The 18,797-nt window shown below is 34.2% G+C and overlaps 1 protein-coding gene across 4 annotated transcripts in view; it reads left to right on the forward strand.

Moving 5' to 3' along the window:
* Window positions 1-18,797, forward strand: part of osbpl9 (oxysterol binding protein-like 9) — a 39,711-nt gene that overhangs the window by 8,691 nt on the left and 12,223 nt on the right. The window contains exons 1-9 of one of the 4 annotated variants that reach the window (XM_051116891.1): window positions 3,371-3,513; window positions 4,793-4,866; window positions 11,821-11,916; window positions 12,031-12,078; window positions 12,816-12,845; window positions 12,938-12,988; window positions 14,320-14,358; window positions 17,894-17,993; window positions 18,186-18,290. In XM_051116891.1, coding sequence (XP_050972848.1) covers window positions 12,941-12,988; window positions 14,320-14,358; window positions 17,894-17,993; window positions 18,186-18,290 — 292 coding nt within the window. In that variant the 5' untranslated portion in view covers window positions 3,371-3,513; window positions 4,793-4,866; window positions 11,821-11,916; ... (1 more) ...; window positions 12,816-12,845; window positions 12,938-12,940. Of the gene's footprint in view, window positions 1-3,370; window positions 3,514-4,792; window positions 4,867-6,208; window positions 6,422-11,820; window positions 11,917-12,030; window positions 12,079-12,815; window positions 12,846-12,937; window positions 12,989-14,319; window positions 14,359-17,893; window positions 17,994-18,185; window positions 18,291-18,797 lie in introns of those variants that run through there. The other 3 variants (XM_051116888.1, XM_051116890.1, XM_051116889.1) reach the window with 3 other exon arrangements.

Here is an 18,797-nt window from a genome sequence, read left to right on the forward strand (position 1 = left end):
TGGTTTTTGAGGAAAGCATTTCAGGATTTTTCTTCATATAATGGACTTCATTGGTGCCCTGAATTTGATCTTCCAAAATTTAGTTTAAATGCAGCTTTAAAGGGCTCTAAATGATCCCAGCTGAGGAAGAAGGGTCTTATCTAGCAAAACGATTGTCTTTGTTTTTGAAAATAAAAATTTGTATAATTTTTAAGTACAAAAGCTCATGTAGCACAGGCTCTAGGATGCATTTCCACGGGTCGTTCTTGAACGACTCGGGAAGAACGAGTCGTCTCGGGGAGTGATTCGTTCAGTCGCGCATGCGCAACATTATGTTAGGTTCTGTACTGGAATTAGTTCACCTGTTTCGAGTCTTCAGGTTTTTCGAGTCATTCGTTCGTCTTATGGGGCTGTCACATGATGCTGATTTTGCTAAAATGAACGAAATGGCTCGACAAAAGATTTGTTCATTTTGCTGAACGAGACTCAAAGGTCCGGTAAAATGATCTGAACTTCCCATCACTACTACGAATCACGTCTTCAAATCACCACAAGTTCATCGTCTGTGTACTCCGGCTCAAAAAGGTAGAGTATGTTAAAAAACTCCATGTTATTGTCTCCTACAACTTCAGAATCATCCGACATCCTTGTACCTAACGGTGTAGCAGTGTTTGACTTACTTGCACTTTCTTAGTCTGTGTGCGTTCGCTTTGTAAACACTGGGTCTGTAGTTCCGCCTACATTCCACATGACCTTTCAACGTGATTCAATAGTACGTGAATGCGCATCCCAGAGCCTGTGCTACACGAGCTTTTGTGCTTAAAAAGTATACAAATTTTTATTTTCCGAAAAAAATGACCGATTGTTTGGCTAGATAAGACACTTCTTCCTCGGATGGGATCGTTTGGAGCCTTTTGAAGCTGCATTTAAACTACATTTTGGAAGTTCAAAGTTTGAAGTCTATTATATGAAGGAAAATCCTGAAATGCTTTCCTCAAAAACCATAATTTCTTCACGACTGAAGACAGAAAGACATGAACATCTTGGATGACAAGGGGGTGAGTAAATTATTTGTGAATTGTTGTTATGGAAGTGGAGTTCTCCTTTAAAATAAAGTGTTACCCATTATTTTTCCATCTAATTATATTTCCCCTGTTTTTACGTTTAGATGACATTTTCCATCATATAATGTTCACCTAAAAAATTATAATTTTTTTTGATGGCTAACTGTTAATTTTTTATTTATTTATTATTTATAATTTTTTGTAATTAAAAATAGTACTCTAGCATTTAAAAGTTTATGATCAGTAGTTGTTTTTTTTTTTTTTTTTTTTTTTTCAAAAATTACAGTACTTTTATATTGTTACAAAAGATTTCTATTTGGAATAAATGCTGTTCTTTTGAACTTTATATTTATTATAGAAAAATAAGCAGCACAGTTGTTTTAAACACTGATAATGCACCAAATCAACATAAAATTATTTCTGAAGGATCGTGTGACAGTGAAGACTTGAGTAATGGCTGCTGAAATTCAGCAGGAATAACATAATATTTCACAATATGACTGTTTTTACTGGATTTTTTTTTTTTAACCACAAACTTTTGAATGGTAGTGTATATGCACTCCAAAAAATGCTGGGTTAAAAACAACCGAGCACTGGGTGAAACATGAACAAACCCACCGACTGGATTGTTTTGATCCAGCAGTTGGGTTAACCAAGGTTTAACCAAACCTTCTGTGTAGTTTTATTTAACTAAACTATTGTTTAAAAATTACTATATAGCTGGCTTAAAATGAACCCAAAATAGGTTGGAAATGAAAAATCAGACATAATAACTAAAGGCAGTAATCAAAAGGTAAACATTTATTAATAAGCAAGTTAAAAAATGTTTATTTAATTACTACTTAACAGAAATGTTTATTTATTAAACATATTGTGATCCTGGACCATAAAAACCAGTCTCAAGTAGCGCTGGTATATTTGTAGCAATAGCCAAAAATACATTGTATAGGTCAAAATTATCATTTTTATTTCTTTTATACCAAAATCATTAGGATAACAGCACGTTTTATGGGTCAAAATTATCAATGCCAAAATTCATTAGGATATTCCATAAAAATGTTTTGTAAACTTCCTACTGTAATATATCAAAACGTAATTTTTGATTAGTAATATGCATTGTTAAGAACTTCATTTAGACAACTTTAAAATTTTAAAATTTTAAGATTTTCTCAATATTTTTTGCACCCACATATTCCAGATTTTCAAATAGTTGTATCTCAGCCAAATATTGTCCTATCCTAACAAACCATACATCAGTGGAAAGCTTATTTATTTAGCTTTCAGCTTTATTCAGATGTTGTGTAAATCTCTGATCCTTATGACTGCTTTTGTGGTCCAGGGTCACGTATTAATAAATGTTAATTTTCTAAATGTTGATAACCCTACTTTTGGTTCCTTATAAGTAAGAAAAATGGTAATTTTTAAGCAATTGTCAAGTTAAAACTACACATAAGGGTGGGTTAAACATTTAACTCAACCGCTGGGTCAAAACAACCCAATCGCTAGGTTTGTCAATATTTTACCCAGCACCTTGTTCGTTTTTAACCCAGCATTTGAGTGTAATTTTACTATCAACCATTTATTGGATATTGACCGTGACATGTAAATAATTGTTTGTGTCTGCCAGTTTTTCTTTTTAATATCTTTGCACCTCAAACACACACACTCTTCTGACTCCTCCGACTGTTACTCCTTGTTTCACCGTCCTTTAACATCTTGTAGTAGCTTAGTGGCAAGTCTAGTGAAAACATCCCGCTATGTGACAGCAGCTGCTAGTGTGTTACAGAAATGTCTTTCACATTCACTAGGTTTAAAAAGGGCTTGTGTAAATGATAAGACAATTTGTTGAGAGCTGAAGTTTCTCTCTTTCGCTTGCAAACTGCTGGGGTGTCATTAGAAGGGCACATTGCATAAGGTGCCCTCATTCCACTCTGAAGTCGCCAGTGCTCTCCAGAGACACACTCCACCTTTCTTTCAGTATATAGGGTAGAGATGGAGAGGAGAACAACTGAAAACTGAATTACATTGTGCAAAAGTAGACACTCAGATAACATTCAATTCAAGTAGACAACGGTGTCAATTTCTTTGATGATATTTGCATTACATTTATAATTTAATTTAGATTAGTATACGTATATCATAGATGTATCATTTATTGCTGTTATTGTTCACAGTAGATTAGGTCAGTGTTAGCACATCGTCATTGCCAAATAATGGCCAAGTGCAATGTTTTGTAATCAACTCTACTACCTCATCTAGTGAAACCTCATTGGCTAGTGAGTTGAGGTAGCCTGGCATCACGCGTCATGTGATCTCTGCTCCGGTGCCAGTAGCGCAGGGAGGGGCCATGTTTGTTTTGGACGGTGAGTCTCACACGGATCTGGGACATTGATTTCAAGCATGTTCCATGGATATGTGATAGCTTTGGTGGTCCTGTGCAAACGCTAATGCTGCTGTATTTTACAAGCAGGTAAAGAGAATTGCAAGTTGTTGTTTTTTTGCAGATATTAAATAATTTACATTTTTGATATTTCTGGTTAACGTGTATTGATTATTAACCGATTCCGTGTATGTGTAACGCTGCCGTGTCTCAAGGTTGTTCTGTCCTCGGTAAAAACACAGTTATTGAGTTATTCAGCTGTATTTGAGTTTGTTACAGAAATGGTGATTGTATATGTCAGATCTTTTGTGCTTCTGAAAGCTTTTAGATTTTATGCTGAGCTTTGCAGCTTCATCCATCGAAGTGTCAGCTATATGTTATGGTTGGAGTGCTGTTTCTCATCTGTTCCCTCAGGGAATGATTAAATGAATGACTAATGGCTATTAGTGAGTGAGAGAGATTTAGGCTAATATGTGGTACCTTCTCAGGCCAAACATCAAATCTAACTGTTGTTTGTTGTGAACTACATATAGTACTAATTGACTATTTACCACATTGTGTGTGCTTTGACTTTCTTTCTCCTGTGAAGAACAAAATGAGATATTTTGAGGAATGTTCATGCTGCTCTTTTACATAAAGTGAAAGTGAATGGTGAACAATGGCTCTAAAGCTCTAAAAAGCATCAGCAAAAAGTTGTCCGTACAGCTATTGCTGTATATTTTAAGTCTTCTGTTGCCATAGCTTTGTTTGAAAAACAGACCAAATTTAAGTCATTATTTACTGAAAACCATCTCTTTCAGTGAAGCTCATAAATCTTATTCTTGCGTGAGTATCAGGTTTGATTGTGGAAACACAATCGAATAAAACCGTGAGGGTGATTAAACAAAGACGAATTTTATTTCACATCAAGGGTCACTTTAAAGGTACATAAATTTGTAAACCTGACAGTTAGAATCTCACACTTGTATTTTATGCTGTAGGCTATGTAGTTTTGTTTGATTCATAGATCTTTTAAAGCGCAGAGGCTGTGGTTTTAGTCATACCTTGGCTTTTCTGAAATTTCATCCCTCTTTTCTTTAAGAAACTCCGTCATGAGTGTTATTTACCATTCGTATGTACACAAGGGCAGAGGCTTTCATTTGTGTGTGTTCCTGTTTAACTTAAGCCACAACCCTATCTTGTCTTCGTGAAACTCTGCCTGTTTTCATTAAGGAAAACCGGATACGACTACAGAGCTGTAGTTAGTTACCGCTGTCACCTTTACAGTTCCACTGAAGGGTCATTCTCCACTCTCCATTTCACATGCCGTGTGTGTTGCGGTCCGCCTGCTTATTACTAATGGATGTGTTTTTGGATGTTTCCCCCTCAGCCCGTGACGCAGACGAGCGGGAGAAGTGGATTCATGCCTTAGAGGGGACGATTCTTCGCCACACCCTTCAGCGGGTAAGAGCTACATCACAGCCACATGTACTACATTTATGATCTCAGAGAGGTAAGGAATAAAATAAAATATGCTTAAAGATCTCGATGTTTTTATTTAATTTTATTTTACCTTTGTCAGTTTAGAGGTAATCTATGTGTTGTATGCTATACTTCTAAAATGTATAAAATAAAAGGATTAATAATATTATTATTATTATTGCAGTTTTAAATTTAAAAAAAAAAGTAGTTTAAAAAACTTTTGCCAGCTACCAGTTCCTGGAGAACTAAGGGGCTGGAATTTATTAATTTTTGTGTCTTGTATTTTTGTCTATGGAGTTGCTCCAGGATGTGATGTGATGTAATGTAATTTTTTTTTTTTTTTTAATTATTTTATTGTATTTTATATTTCATTTTATTTATTTATTTTTGTTATTTTTTGTTTTATTTTATTTTATTTTTTTGTTTTATTTTATTTATTTTTAATTTTTATTTTTATTAAATTTTATTATTATTTATTTATTTTATTTGTTGTTTTGTTTTGTTTTTTGTTTTATTTTTTATTTTGTTTAATTTATTTTATTTTATTTTGTTTCATTTTTTCATTTTTTTTTTTAATTGTTATTTTATTTTATTTTATTGCATTTGTTATTTTGTCTTATTTTATTTTATTATTTTTTTTTTTTTTTTGTTATTTTATTATTTTATTTATTTATTTTTTTAAATTAAGGACGAGCCCTTTAAAATGTCTTGCTCCACATTTCAATGGGAAATACTTCGAAGAAAATGCACTTTTCAGACCTTTTCAAACCCTTTGTGATAGCATTTTAATGAATGTTATTTTCCTGAAATGTATCCTCCCATTAGTTGTCATTTGAAAGCATAATGTGTTTTTAATTAGACTTTGTGAAAGATTTGCTTTTTTAATGATCTGAAAACTACAAAAAAGTCCTAAAGAGGAGCTCTGAGGGTATTGAATGCACTAGACATGCCCACCTGCTCCGTACCAAAGGGGAAAACCAGGACAAGCTGAAAAAAAGCATGCAGCTATTTTTATTAATTTTTTATGCTTGCTTACTTCATCTCCCTCTGTATTCTTTCCCTCATCCTATCCTCTCAAAGATCTTTCTGTTCCTTCTCTGCCTCACCTCTGTGTTTTTTTTTTTAGCAAAAAAACCTGCTGACTGGCAGCTGCGTGTACCTACACGTAGAGTGTGCGCAGCTATCCGGTCACATGATCTCCGACGGCCAATCCCAGCTTTGCTTATTCAGCCAGCCACTCCTGTGCAGCAGATGGCAGATCCAATCACAGCACTGTATTTTGTTTTCTGCAGTCTGTGAAGCTTATGCTACTTTTTCTTCTTCTTTTTTCTTTTGAGGAAGTGTACTCCTTCCTGGTCAAGAGTGGTTTATAGAACAGCTCTAAATCAGCTGGCAGGCCAATAGGTGCTTGTTCACCTTTTTCGCCCCCCTTTTAGAGGGGGAACTTACAGGAAAGGGTGTGTGGACTGATACTGAAACTGTTTCTGTGAGTGTGGGTCAGATTTGTGGAGGCATGTCCTGCCGTGGTAAGAGCCGAGTGAGTATCTTTGTTTTACTGGAATTTACTGATGTGTTAAATCACGCTGTGTGTGTGTGACTGTGGACAGGTAGAGGTGGGTGTGTGTGTTGACGAAGGTAGGGAAGCATTTGCTTGTGCAAATAGAGAGGGCATGGGTCATACTTGAATGCGTAGTTACTTTTCTACTAACTTGAGATTTGCAATCTCAGCTACATCATGTGTGTACGGTCTCTGCTGACATAAGAGCACATGACTTTAAGTCAGATTTGTTTGCCTTTCAAAAAAGTTTGTCTCCTAAAAATGTACAACAGTAGCTTATATGCTTCAGGTCACGTATAGTGTTGGATGTTCAGATATTCTGTTATGAGTCAGACTGGAAGACTGAGTCAATGGGAACAGCTTCCTTTCTGGACAATCTGTGTGTTCAGGTGTGTGTTAACAGCTACCATGTAGCTCTCAGCATGACACAGCTTTCCTCTGCCAGGCACAGGATAAAATAATTATGCAATGCTCTCTTGGGGGTCGCAAATGCTTATTAAGAGGTATTTTGGCAATTTGCTCATGCCAAAATAGCAATCTCAAGGCTGTTGGGAGGTGAGATGTTTATGGCGCCTGTAGGATGTGACCAGGCGTATTTAACTAGAGAGCTGTAGGTCAGTTCCCACGGAATATACATTTCAATAAGAACGCATGCTGGATATATGAACATATAGCAGTTAAATAACAAATCTGTCACTTAACCAAAAGGAATGTTGGTTTTTAAGTTGTCGGAAATATTAGTTATCTATTATGTTTGTTGGGTGAACATTTAAGAAATTTTTCACTTGTTTGTTTAAAATGGAATGAATAACTAAGAATAGTTACAATGTTGTTTGTAGGGCTCTGTGAAAAAAAAAAAAAAAAAATTTGGTTTCTCTCTTTTTTTTTTTTTCGTTTTAAATCAATTCTCATTTTTAAGAGATGAAAACGATTCATAAATGCTAAGAATCGATTAGTCTAGCCTGTTTTTAGTTAATGAACGGGACTTGTAGCACACCTCCCATCCAATAAATCGTAATAAGCTTTGTGCTTTGTTACTTTTGGTATGAAACAAAGCCTCAGATTTCAAATTCCGTCCTTTTTTTTTTCAGTATTCAAACAATAAATGCCATTTTGGCACTGTTTAATGTGGAGTGACAGTTCGCTGTAGCACCTCAGTTTAAGAGAAGCACTCTTGAACTGAGTTTAACCAGTTACAGCTTGAAATAAACATGAGTGAACATTCGAAGGTATGTTAAAAGAAAGAGTACAACTTACTGAAATCCATATTGTTTTATTATTATTATTATTATTATTATTGCAATTAAAAATATTTGTAACAAATAGTTTTTTTTAAAATCTAGTTTAAATTCCTGGAGAACTAAGAGTCTGAAATTTATGAATTTTGTTTCTTATATTTTTGTCTATGGTGCAATCCATTGAGTTGCTCCTGGTTGTAAATTTTTATTTAATTTATTATTTTTTATTTTATTGTATTATTTGTTTTTTATGTTTTATTTTATGTATATTTTGTTATTTTGTTTCATTTTGTTTTATTTGATTTTACAACTTACTGAAATCCATATTCTGCCTCATGTAATTACACAATCGGTGTTTCAACCGCTCAAAGGCATCAGTATCGGTAAAAGCTTGTAAACAATATATCATGTAATGTCACATTTACCTAAAAAAAAATTCAGTGACCGTAAATTTGTTAGTCAGCTAGAAAAATTAACTCTAGAGAGGGGCATTTTGCTAAATATATGCACCATATAACATATTCTCTCTCTCTCTCTCTCTATATATATATATATATATATATATATATATTTATTTTTTTTTTTTTTTTTTTTTTTTTTTTTTTTTTTTACATTAAATATTGTTCTTCAATATTTAATTTGATTGAATAGATTCAACAAGATTTTATGACAGCCACCATTTAAATATTTATATTTCAAAAAAAAAAAAATTGGAGTGGAAATATAATTATGTAACTGTAACTTTATTATTATAAAAACTTAATTGAGTGTATTTAAGCGTTTGTATACAAATCAGTTAATTTTAACCAGTATTGGGGAAAGTTACTTTTAAAAGTAATGCATTACAATTTTGCATTACTCCCTAAAAAAAAAAAAAGTAACTAATTACGTTACTTTTAATACAAAGTAATGTGTTACATTACTTTTGTGTTACTTTTTAAATCTGGGCAGGGCTTGCTTCTTTGTTTTTAATATAAAACAATTCTAATGTAAAAGCCCTTTTACACCAAAAGTGAAATTAATTCACCTCAGGCTGAAAGAAAAGTACATTTATGCAGGAGATCACTCTTTAGCTATTTAGCTGAAAAAAGTAATGTTACTACATAACCTTCGCTACTAGTAATGCGTTACCCCCAACCCTTTTTAACCTTTGATATACAATATACATACTTTGATATATAATATAGTAATGTAGTACCAACTTACTCTCATGTATATTTTACAGCATTAGTTGAATTTTTTTTTTTTTCCCTTGAGAAAATTTGGACTGTACCTGATATATATCCAAAAAAAAAATCAATATTGATATCGAATCGCAAGCTAGTGTATCAGAATAGAATCAAATCTATCAAATCAAGTCTAAAACCCAGCCATAGTATTGAATCCACTATAACGATCGTACCTAGACTTTTAACATAATAACATCAAGTATCTTTTGAATAAATGTGTTTAGGTCACGTAGAAGATCAGTGGAACAACTGTTAGGAAACTAGTTTGCCAGAAACATACTGTACTATTAATGAAGGTACACAAAAGCAATGCTTGGCATGAACGCTTGGCAAGGTAAGCAGTCTGTTGAGTGTGCTTTACCTGCATTCTTGCATTACTGTTATGCTGACAAACCCTCAAGTCATGGGAACGATATAAAAATACCTTCCAGTTATTGTGTAATTATGATGTGTTTTAGTAGCTGTTAGCTAGCTAGCTATAACTATGCCAACAGTTTAGAAGTATATGCTGTTGCATCCACTAAAGTGTTGCTCCGGCATGGCTATAGTTGACCTGAAAGAGAAAACTGACCGTCTGCCTGATATGATAATGGCTCTTGTGGCAGCGCTTAGAATGTAACATACATTTGCAAATTGTGTTATGAGTTGTCACAATATTTCAGGCTTTCATTCCAGCTGTTAATTAATCCTGCTGTTTAGGGAGTTCGTTTTTAGCAGGATCGAGTGCTTTTGAAAGCACTCCTACAATTCTTAGATGACCGAAGTACAAATAGTACAAATGGAACTTGATCTTCGGTTTCTTTGAAAAGCAGCAAAACTTTCATTAAATCTTTTATTGTGCTTCCACATCCATGTGTTTGCAGTCAACTCAAAGAATCACATGGTTTCATACTGATATTCCACTTAACCTTTGATTCCTGAGTGGATTTGCTCTGCCCCTGCGGACTTTGACCTATTTTTATAATGTTTACAGTTTTGACTGACAGTCAGCTGCCCATGGCTTTTCTCCATTTTCCCATGCAGTTCAGTTCCGCCAAACTCCACCGCGAGGTCTTTCATGAGGACGGGCAAGATCCAAAACGTGCGACCGAGACCCCCAGACCAGGGAGTACCTCTCTTATAAAGGCTACTGCCAACATTGCCTGCGCTAGCCGCAATTAGCTTTAGTTTTTATTCTGGTTTAACTGAGAGGTCTGGAATAGCTTGCGGTTGTGTTTGTGGTTAATGATTCACTACCAATCAAAAGTTTTTGAATGTTGTTGTTTTTTGTTTTTTTAATAAGTCTCTTCTGCTCACCAAGCCTGCATTTGTTTGATCCAAAGTACAGCAAAAACACTAACATTCTGAAATAATTGTACTATGTAAAATAACTGTATTCTATGTAAATATATTTTAAAATGAAATGTATTTGCTTTCAGAGCTGAATTTTTGCATCGTTACTCAGTCCCATGATCCTTCATAAATATAATAATAATATTCTGATTTGCTGCTTAAAAACATTTATTATTATTATTATTATTATTATGTTGAAAACAGCTGAGTATAATTTTTTCAGGTTTCTTTGAATAGACAGTTCAGAAGAACATTTATCTGAAATAGAAATCTTTTGTAACATTATAAATTATAAACTTTTGATCAATTTAAAGCATCCTCGCTAAATAAAAGTATTCATTTCTATCATTTCTTTTCCAAAAAAATAAATAAAAAATACTGACTCCAAACTTTTTGAATACTATAGTGTATAATGTTACAAAAGCTTTTTATTTCAGATAAATGCTGATCTTTGGATCTTTCTTTTCATTAAAGAATCCTGAAAAAACTGTAAAACTGTTTTAAATATTAATAATGTATGTGACACTGAAGATTGTAGTGATGATGCTGAAATTTAGCTTTGATCATAGGAATAAATTACATTTTGAAATATATTTAAATGGAAAACAGTTCTTTTAAATAGTAAAAAAAAAAATTCAAAATGTAACCGTTTTTCTGTACTTTGGATCAAACAATGCAGGCTTGGTGAGCAGAAAAGACTTCCTTAAAAAACATTACAATTCTTTTCACTTAGTGTAAAAGACGGAATTGTGGTTTGCCTTTCTTAAGATTACAGTAATAATATTGAAACGTCTAGTTCTAGTTATAAGGAAACCGTTTGAGGGTTTTAGTGTGAAATTGCTTATGTAATTCTTAGAATTTGTGTGTTATGAGTTTAGTAGGGACATCGCGCCTCACAGGAAAAGTGTCATAGCAAGAAGCATGTGCAGTAAAAAGTAGTTGTTAGTAGTTGTAATAGTTTTATTCATTTAAATTTATTTATTTGAAAACGTTCCCCAATTTTAAAACGCCTAATTTAGTTGTTTGGTTAAGTAAAGCTAAAATGAATTCATGAAAAGTCTTGGTCGGTTGATCATTTTAAACTTTTTTTTTTTTTTTTTTTTTTTTTTTTTTACAAAAAAATTTTTTGTTGTTGTTTTCCTTTTTCAACCCTTAATTACTTGAATCTTTAACATAGAAAGCATCCAAAATGTTATCTTTCACGATAATAATCGACTGCCCTCATGTCCTAGAAGCATCTGACGTATTCGTTGTGGTGTTTGATGCGCATTGGATGACTGTTTTGGGGTTTTATGTTTTGCTTTTCTAGATTTCTAGTATCACTAACTTTCAATAACCACAGCCTGTACCTTTTATTCTACAGTTCAGTATCAGTTTCTCTCATGGACGGATCTCTGTTTATGCCTGTTGTCTAATTGTGTAATTTAGTTAAAGCTGTTAGAGAGAAATGTGAACAGGCGCAGGGAGCGGTTCTGCTCAGTTCCTCTTGAAAGCAGAACGTCACTGAGCTTAGGACACCATGGAAGCTTTTATACGCTGGAGAACATCTGACACTGATCCCTCTCACTTTCACTTGCAGGAGGCAGAAACAGGATTCGTTCCCAGCGTTCAGGACTTCGACAAGAAGCTAGCTGAAGCGGATGCGTATTTGCAGATTTTAATCGACCAATTAAAGGTACAATTTTTTTAGCATCTTGACTCAGAAGAACATTCTATTCAGAGCTGAAATCTAATTTTTTTTTTTTTTTTTTTTTATACATTAATTGCTGTCTAATTCCTGTTCTTATAGCTCTTTGATGAAAAGATTAAAGACTGCAAGGAAGATGAATCACGCAGAGTAAGACTTGATCATTTTTATTTGTCATCAGAGATGCATTGTCTGTCAGAGACTTCCTGCCAGCAGAGACAGTCCACTTGTATTACAATAACTGTGAGAAACTGGAACGCCTGATGTGGCCCGCCTTCCAAATAAAAGAGCCAGACCGAATCATGCCTGATTAAAATGTAGAGCATTATTATTATATCTTGTTTAAAAGAGCTTTTCTTAATCAGTCAGTGCTGTGCCAAGCTAGTAAATCAAGCTGTTAGCTTGCTAACTGAAAACACAAGAAAGGTAATATAATGTGGTATGTTGTTTAAACAACATTAATTAATGAATTTTAATGATTAAGAATAAATAAATCATTATTTACAGTCATGTCTGATCAGACACTAAATATAACATTTAGTGTCTGATTTAGTGTCTGATAACATGCAAATAAAGTTGACTCAGCCAATGGAAGGTGGGCATGTGCGTTAACTTTCATAAAATGTAATTTTGTTGTATATTGTAATGCATACTGTAAATTGTTCACATGCAAATAAGTTCTAAAGATACTAAATTTGAAGTTAAGCTTGTCACATTTTAAACCTATTTTCAGGGATGAAACTCATGAGACTGTCATTTGGTCTCAGGCTTTCGTTTCTGCTTTTTTTAAGGTTTTGTAAAGGTGCATCTTTGTTTTTAATTCAAGGGCATTTCACAATTCTAACTGAAACTGTCCCTTTTCTTCTTCTTTGCTGTCCTGTTCACAGAAAATCGAGAACCTGAAGGACACGACTTGTGTAAGAGCGTCTGCACCTTCACCCTCTTAATGCATTTTGGATCTAATTTTGGTAGTGGAATGCATTTTCATTTCTTGTTTTTCTTTTTTTAGAGTATGGTAGAGTCCATCAAACACTGTATCGTACTACTACAGATTGCCAAGGTAAAACGCTCGCCTCTAAAGCTCAAAATGTCTATGCACCTGTGTTTTGTCTGCCCACTTTGTTAATATTTATGTGTCTTGTGCAACCCAACCTGTAATTTTCCATAACCCTGTTAATGTTTATTTTGGCTGGCTTATGAACATTCCAGCAGGTATTATATTAATGGTTTGGAGAGGTGATTGTCCCACACACGTTCACACAGTGGCAGAATGCAACTGTCAGGCTTGTTTTACAGTGCTAAATATGGTTGTGTTCACATTGACTAATACATTCGACAAATGAACTCGAACCTCATTTGGACTCTTTATCAATAAACATTGTGTCAAATTAATTTACACTACCAGTCAAAAGTTTTTGAACAGTACAATTCTTTCATGTTTGATCCAAAATATAGAAAAAACAGTAAAATTTTGAAATATTTTTACTATTTAAAATAACTGTTTGTTTTTTTATTTAAATGTATGTTAAAATGTATTTTATTCTTGTGACCAAAGCTAAATTTTCTGCATCATTACTCCAGTCTTCAGTGTAACATGATACTTCAGAAATCATTCTAATATTCTGATTTGCTGTTCAAGAAACATTTTTATTATTATTATCAATATTTAAAACAGTTTTTCAGGATTCTTTGATGGATAGAAAGATCCAAAGATCAGCATTTATCTGAATTAATTATAGAAATTAATACTTTTATTTAGGATGCTTTAAATTGATCAAAAGTGGTTCTAAACACATTTATAATGTTACAAAATATTTCTATTTCAGATAAATGCTGTTCTTCTGAACTTTGTTCATCAAAGAAACCTGAAAAAAATTCTACTGATCTGTTTTCAACCTAATAAAAATAATAAATGTTTTTTTGAGCAGCAAATCAGAATATTAGAATGATTTCTGAAGGATCATGTGACTGGAGTGATGACGCTAAAATTCAGCTTTGAAATCACAGGAATAAATTACATTTTAAAATATATTCAGCTAGAAAACAGTTATTTTAAATGGTAAAAATATTTCAAAATTCCACTGTTATTGCTGTACTTTGGATCAAATAAATGCAGGCTTGGTGGGCAGAAAGACTTATTTAAAAAACATTAAACATCTTTAAACTTTTGACTGGTAGTGTACACTAAATTATTTGTATTAAATATGGTTGACAGTCACAAACGCTGACTGTGTGAACACAGCCTAAGAGATTCAGGAAGTTAAAATACCTTGAGTGACCATTGTTATTGTTTCAAATTAAAGCAGAGACCATATGCATCCTTTGTGGCTTTCTCCCAACTATGGAGTTGGCTTATTTCTCAATTTGTGTTTTCTTTTTTAAAATTTGAAGGATCAAAGTAGCGAACAGCAACACGCAAACGGACTGATAGTAAGTTTTGACATTCCTAGTCTAAACTAGTCTAAATCAAACGGTGCTACTGTTCTTTCTTCCACTCAAATCACAATTTCACTTCAGTAAAACTGAACCGAAATGTGCATGACCTTGATCGGAGGGCTCCGCCCACCACATCTACATCTCTCTTTTTTTCTCTCTGCTCTTATTCTTTCTTACACTTCCTTTCGGGTAATTCTGGGCCTGTCTTTTCCTATGGTCATGATTTGCAACAAATTTAAACCTCAATACTTCTTTCCAACATTATGATTGAACCAAACTGCTTCAGCGCTGGAAACATAAGACACACATACATGCACACAGAATAATAATTGATTTTCCATTGTCATACATACTGTTGAACCATGTAGGACAAATGGATGCAGGTCTTTTACGACCTACCCAGAGGCTCTCATTGGGTCAATAACTGTCAAGGCTAGTGCTCAAGTGATGTAATCACCAGTTGCATTTAATGCTCCTTGCAGACTGATTTGGATATGGCTAAAAAGCCAAATGTAAAATACATATATGTGACCCTGGACCAGAAAACCAGTCTTAGATAGCACAGGTATATATGTAGCAATAGCCAACAATATGGGTCAAAATGATCAATTTTTCTCTTATGCCAAAATTCATTAGGATATTAAGTAAAGATCATGTTCCATTAAGATATTTTATACATTTCCTACCATAAATATATCAAAACTTCATTTTTAAATAGTAATATGCATTGCTAAGAATTTTATTTGAACAGTTTTAAAGGTGATTTCAATATTTAGGTTTTTTTTTTTTTTGCACCCTCAGGTTCCAGATTTTCTAATGGTTGTCTTATCCTAACAAAGCTTACATCAATGGAAAGCTTATTTATTCATCTTTCAGATGATGTATAAATCTCAATTTCAAAAAATTGACGCTTATGACTAGTTTTGTGGTCCGGGGTCACATATAATGTTTTATCAACGTCATAGCAGCTGTAGTTTTAAAAAAAGAAAAACTGTAATTAGGGACTCAAAAACCAGTTGTTGTGTTCTTCTGTTTTTGGGATCAGAGTTTTTTTCTATGCGAATCTGTGATTGCCATCTTTTTTGCCACTGACCTAAGTGTCTCTGCGTCTTGATTTAATCTCATTCTAGTGTTTATGTATTCACTGCAGAGCTCTAATTGATCCAATTGGCTTTTAATTCAAAGCGGCAGCCTCTGTTGTGCTACAACGAAACAGATGATTCAGAACAACAAGAAATAATTGCAATTAATTCCTTTTGCAGAAAAGCCCCTCCAAACTCATTTCACTCACTCCCCTGCATGCCTTTTTTTTCCCCCCCTAAGTGTGTTTTCAGGTAGAGTTACCTCACCGCTGTGCCCTGTGACGTCAATGTTTCACTGTGCATGCTGGGTAAAGATTATTTATCTCTCTGGCTGGCATATTTAGTGTATGATATGCAGGATTAGGGGCTGATCTTGTCGTCATAATAGCCTTGTGTCTGAGTCTGTGCCGAATGACAGATTCTCGGTGTTTGGTTACCATAAGGCAGAGATTGAATCATAGTGATTTCTGTGTATTGTGAAATTCAGTGTGATGGACACGGGCCACAGCTGTGAGGTTGCTCATTTGGACACAGTGTATTATAAAGCACTGAATTAGACTCATTGATTTACTTCAGATCTTTTTCTTCATTATAAAAACATCATTGAGTATTTCTGTGTCTCTGTGTGGAAGACAACAAAATTAAAACAATGTTGCATTTAACTTTTCGTAATATGACATGTTATTAAAATATGACATACAGTTGAAAAATGTTTACGTACACCTTGCAGAATCTGCAAAATATTTTACCAAAACAAGAGAAATCATACAAAACGCATGTTATTTTTTTATGTAGTGCTGACCTGAGTAAGATATTTCACGTAAAAGATGTTTACATATAGTCCACAAGAGAAAATAATAGTTGAATTTATAAAAATTACCCTGTTAAAACATTACATGCGCTTGATTCTTAATACTGTGTTGTTACTTGAATGATCCAGAGCTTTTATTTGATTAGTGATAGTTGTTCATAAGTTTCTTGTTTCTCAAGAACTGTTAAACTGCCCGCTGTTCATCAGAAAAATCCTTCAGGTCCCACACATTCTTTGTTTTGTTTTTTTCAGCATTTTTGTGTTTTTGAACCCTTTATAACAACTGTATGATTTTTAGGATCTATCTTTTCACACGGAAGACAACTAAGGGACTCGTATCCAGCTATTACAGAAGGTTCAAACGCTCACTGATACTTCAGAAGGAAAAAACTATGCATTAAGAGCTGGGGGTGAAAACTTTTGAAATTTAATGATCAGGGTAAATTTAACTTATTCTTTCTTCTGGGAAACATGTAAGTATCTTCTGTAGCTTCTGAAGGGCAGTACTACATGGAAAAAAAAAAAAAAAGATATTTAGACAAAATAATAAAAATGTACATATTTTCATTCTGTTCAAAAGTTTACACCCCTGGCTCTTAATGCATCGTTTTTTCCTTCTGGAGCATCAGTGAGTGTTTGAACCTTCTGTAATAGTTGCATATGTTGTCCTCCGTGTGAAAAGGTGGATCTCAAAATCATAGTCATTTTTGGAAAAGGCTCAAATACACCAAAGATGCTGGAAAACCAAAGAATTTGTGGGACCTGAAGGATTTTTCTGAAGAACAGCGGGCAGTTTAACTGTTCAGGAGAAACAAGGGATTCATGAACAACTATCACTAAACAAATAAAAAACAGCTGTGGATCATTCAGGTAACAACACAGTATTAAGAATCAAGTGTCATTCATCTATTACTTTCTCTTGTAGACTATATGAAAACATTTTCATGTGAAATCTTATTCGGGTCAGTGCTAAATAAAAAATAACATGTATTTTGTATGGTCCCTCTTATTTTGGAAAAAATAATGAACTTTTTGCATATTCTGCAAGGTGTATGTAAACTTTTGACCTCAACTGTAAATTTAATGCAGTTTTACTAAATAAAACTACATTTGAATGGTATTTTAAATGGTGTTAATTTCATGATTTCATGTTGTCTTTAACAATAAATAATGTTTTGTACTATTAAGGAAATCAGAGCATTGACTGTAGAAATTAGTGTTTTATTTGTATATTTTTATTAAATATATCTTATGTCTGTATATAGCACATACAAATGGATATTTGAATTTTTTCAGCATCTTAAAGGGACAGTTCAGTATTAACTTCATTTGCTCACTCTTGTGTTGTTCAAAATCAGTATGACAGATGTTCTTCTGTGGAACGCAGTGTTCATTATAATTTTCCATAGAAGACAAAAGTCCTACAGGTTTAGAACAACATTACAGTTAGTAAATCATGCAAGGACTGTCGTATAAACAGATCTAGTAACTGAATATCACAGGTCCTTGTTTCCCCTGAGGATTTCTGTGATAGTTGGGTTGGGCATTGAGACCGAAATCTCCTATGAGAGGGTGTATTTATAACGTGTTTTCCTGTGAGGGCTGTGTTTTGTATCATGTCTGTGGTTCTCTGCAGAGCACCATAAACCCAGTGGATGGGGTATTCCAGCCTACCCCTCTCAACACTTCTGTAGTCAGTGCCAGTGCCATGCCAACGCAGACCACTCTACCCACAGGTGAGCCGTCTTGTCTCGCCCTTTCTCCGTTTCATTCTTTAACAATATTGTATATGTATTTTCATGTTTATTTTGAAGGCTTCTTGACATTTGTAGTCTACAGGTTTGGAAACTCTGAGATTAGATTTGGTTTGCAAATTTTGTGGGTTTTTACCGACCAAGGGCATATGAAGGGTGTGTTTTCATCCGTAGATGGAGCTCAGGTGTGTAAAACGGAACAGAGGCCTTCTTCTTTACCCATGGGCCCTGTTGTCACGGTGATGGGCAGCCTTCAGACACCCACTCCCAACAGCACAGGTACAAACCAACAATTAGAAAAAGTAAACGTATAAAACGACTGGGGGCTTACTACTCATTCAACTAATGGCTTGATGTGACCAGAAGCAGTATTCCTGTAGTATTCAGCTGCAGTGGGGATGCAGGCAGAGCTGGTCTCTCTGCAGTCAGTCTTTTCCCCCCCCTGACTGTCATTAGTGCTGGACACAGGAGCTTGGAGAGTCCAGCTTCTGCTGAGGCAGTGCAGAAAGAGCTGAGCTCAGCAAAAACCCAGCCGATCGGTAGCGCTCTGGACAGCATTGCAGGAAACTACGCATAAAACATAGTCAAGAGCTCAAAAGTGCAGACTGTGTATCAGGGTTTCCATTTATATTCATGCTGAAAGTGCTTGCGTTGTAGGCAGGGCTGATTTAATTCTCTGATCTTTGAGCACTTGAACAGTCTTTTTCTTATCAACACAACCAAACATTTAATTTATTAGGAGGATAGCATCACAATAATATGCATTCTTTGCCGTACTAGCCATTT

Source organism: Labeo rohita, chromosome 8 (genome assembly GCF_022985175.1).
Source record: "Labeo rohita strain BAU-BD-2019 chromosome 8, IGBB_LRoh.1.0, whole genome shotgun sequence".
Classification (NCBI taxonomy): Eukaryota; Metazoa; Chordata; class Actinopteri; order Cypriniformes; family Cyprinidae; genus Labeo; species Labeo rohita.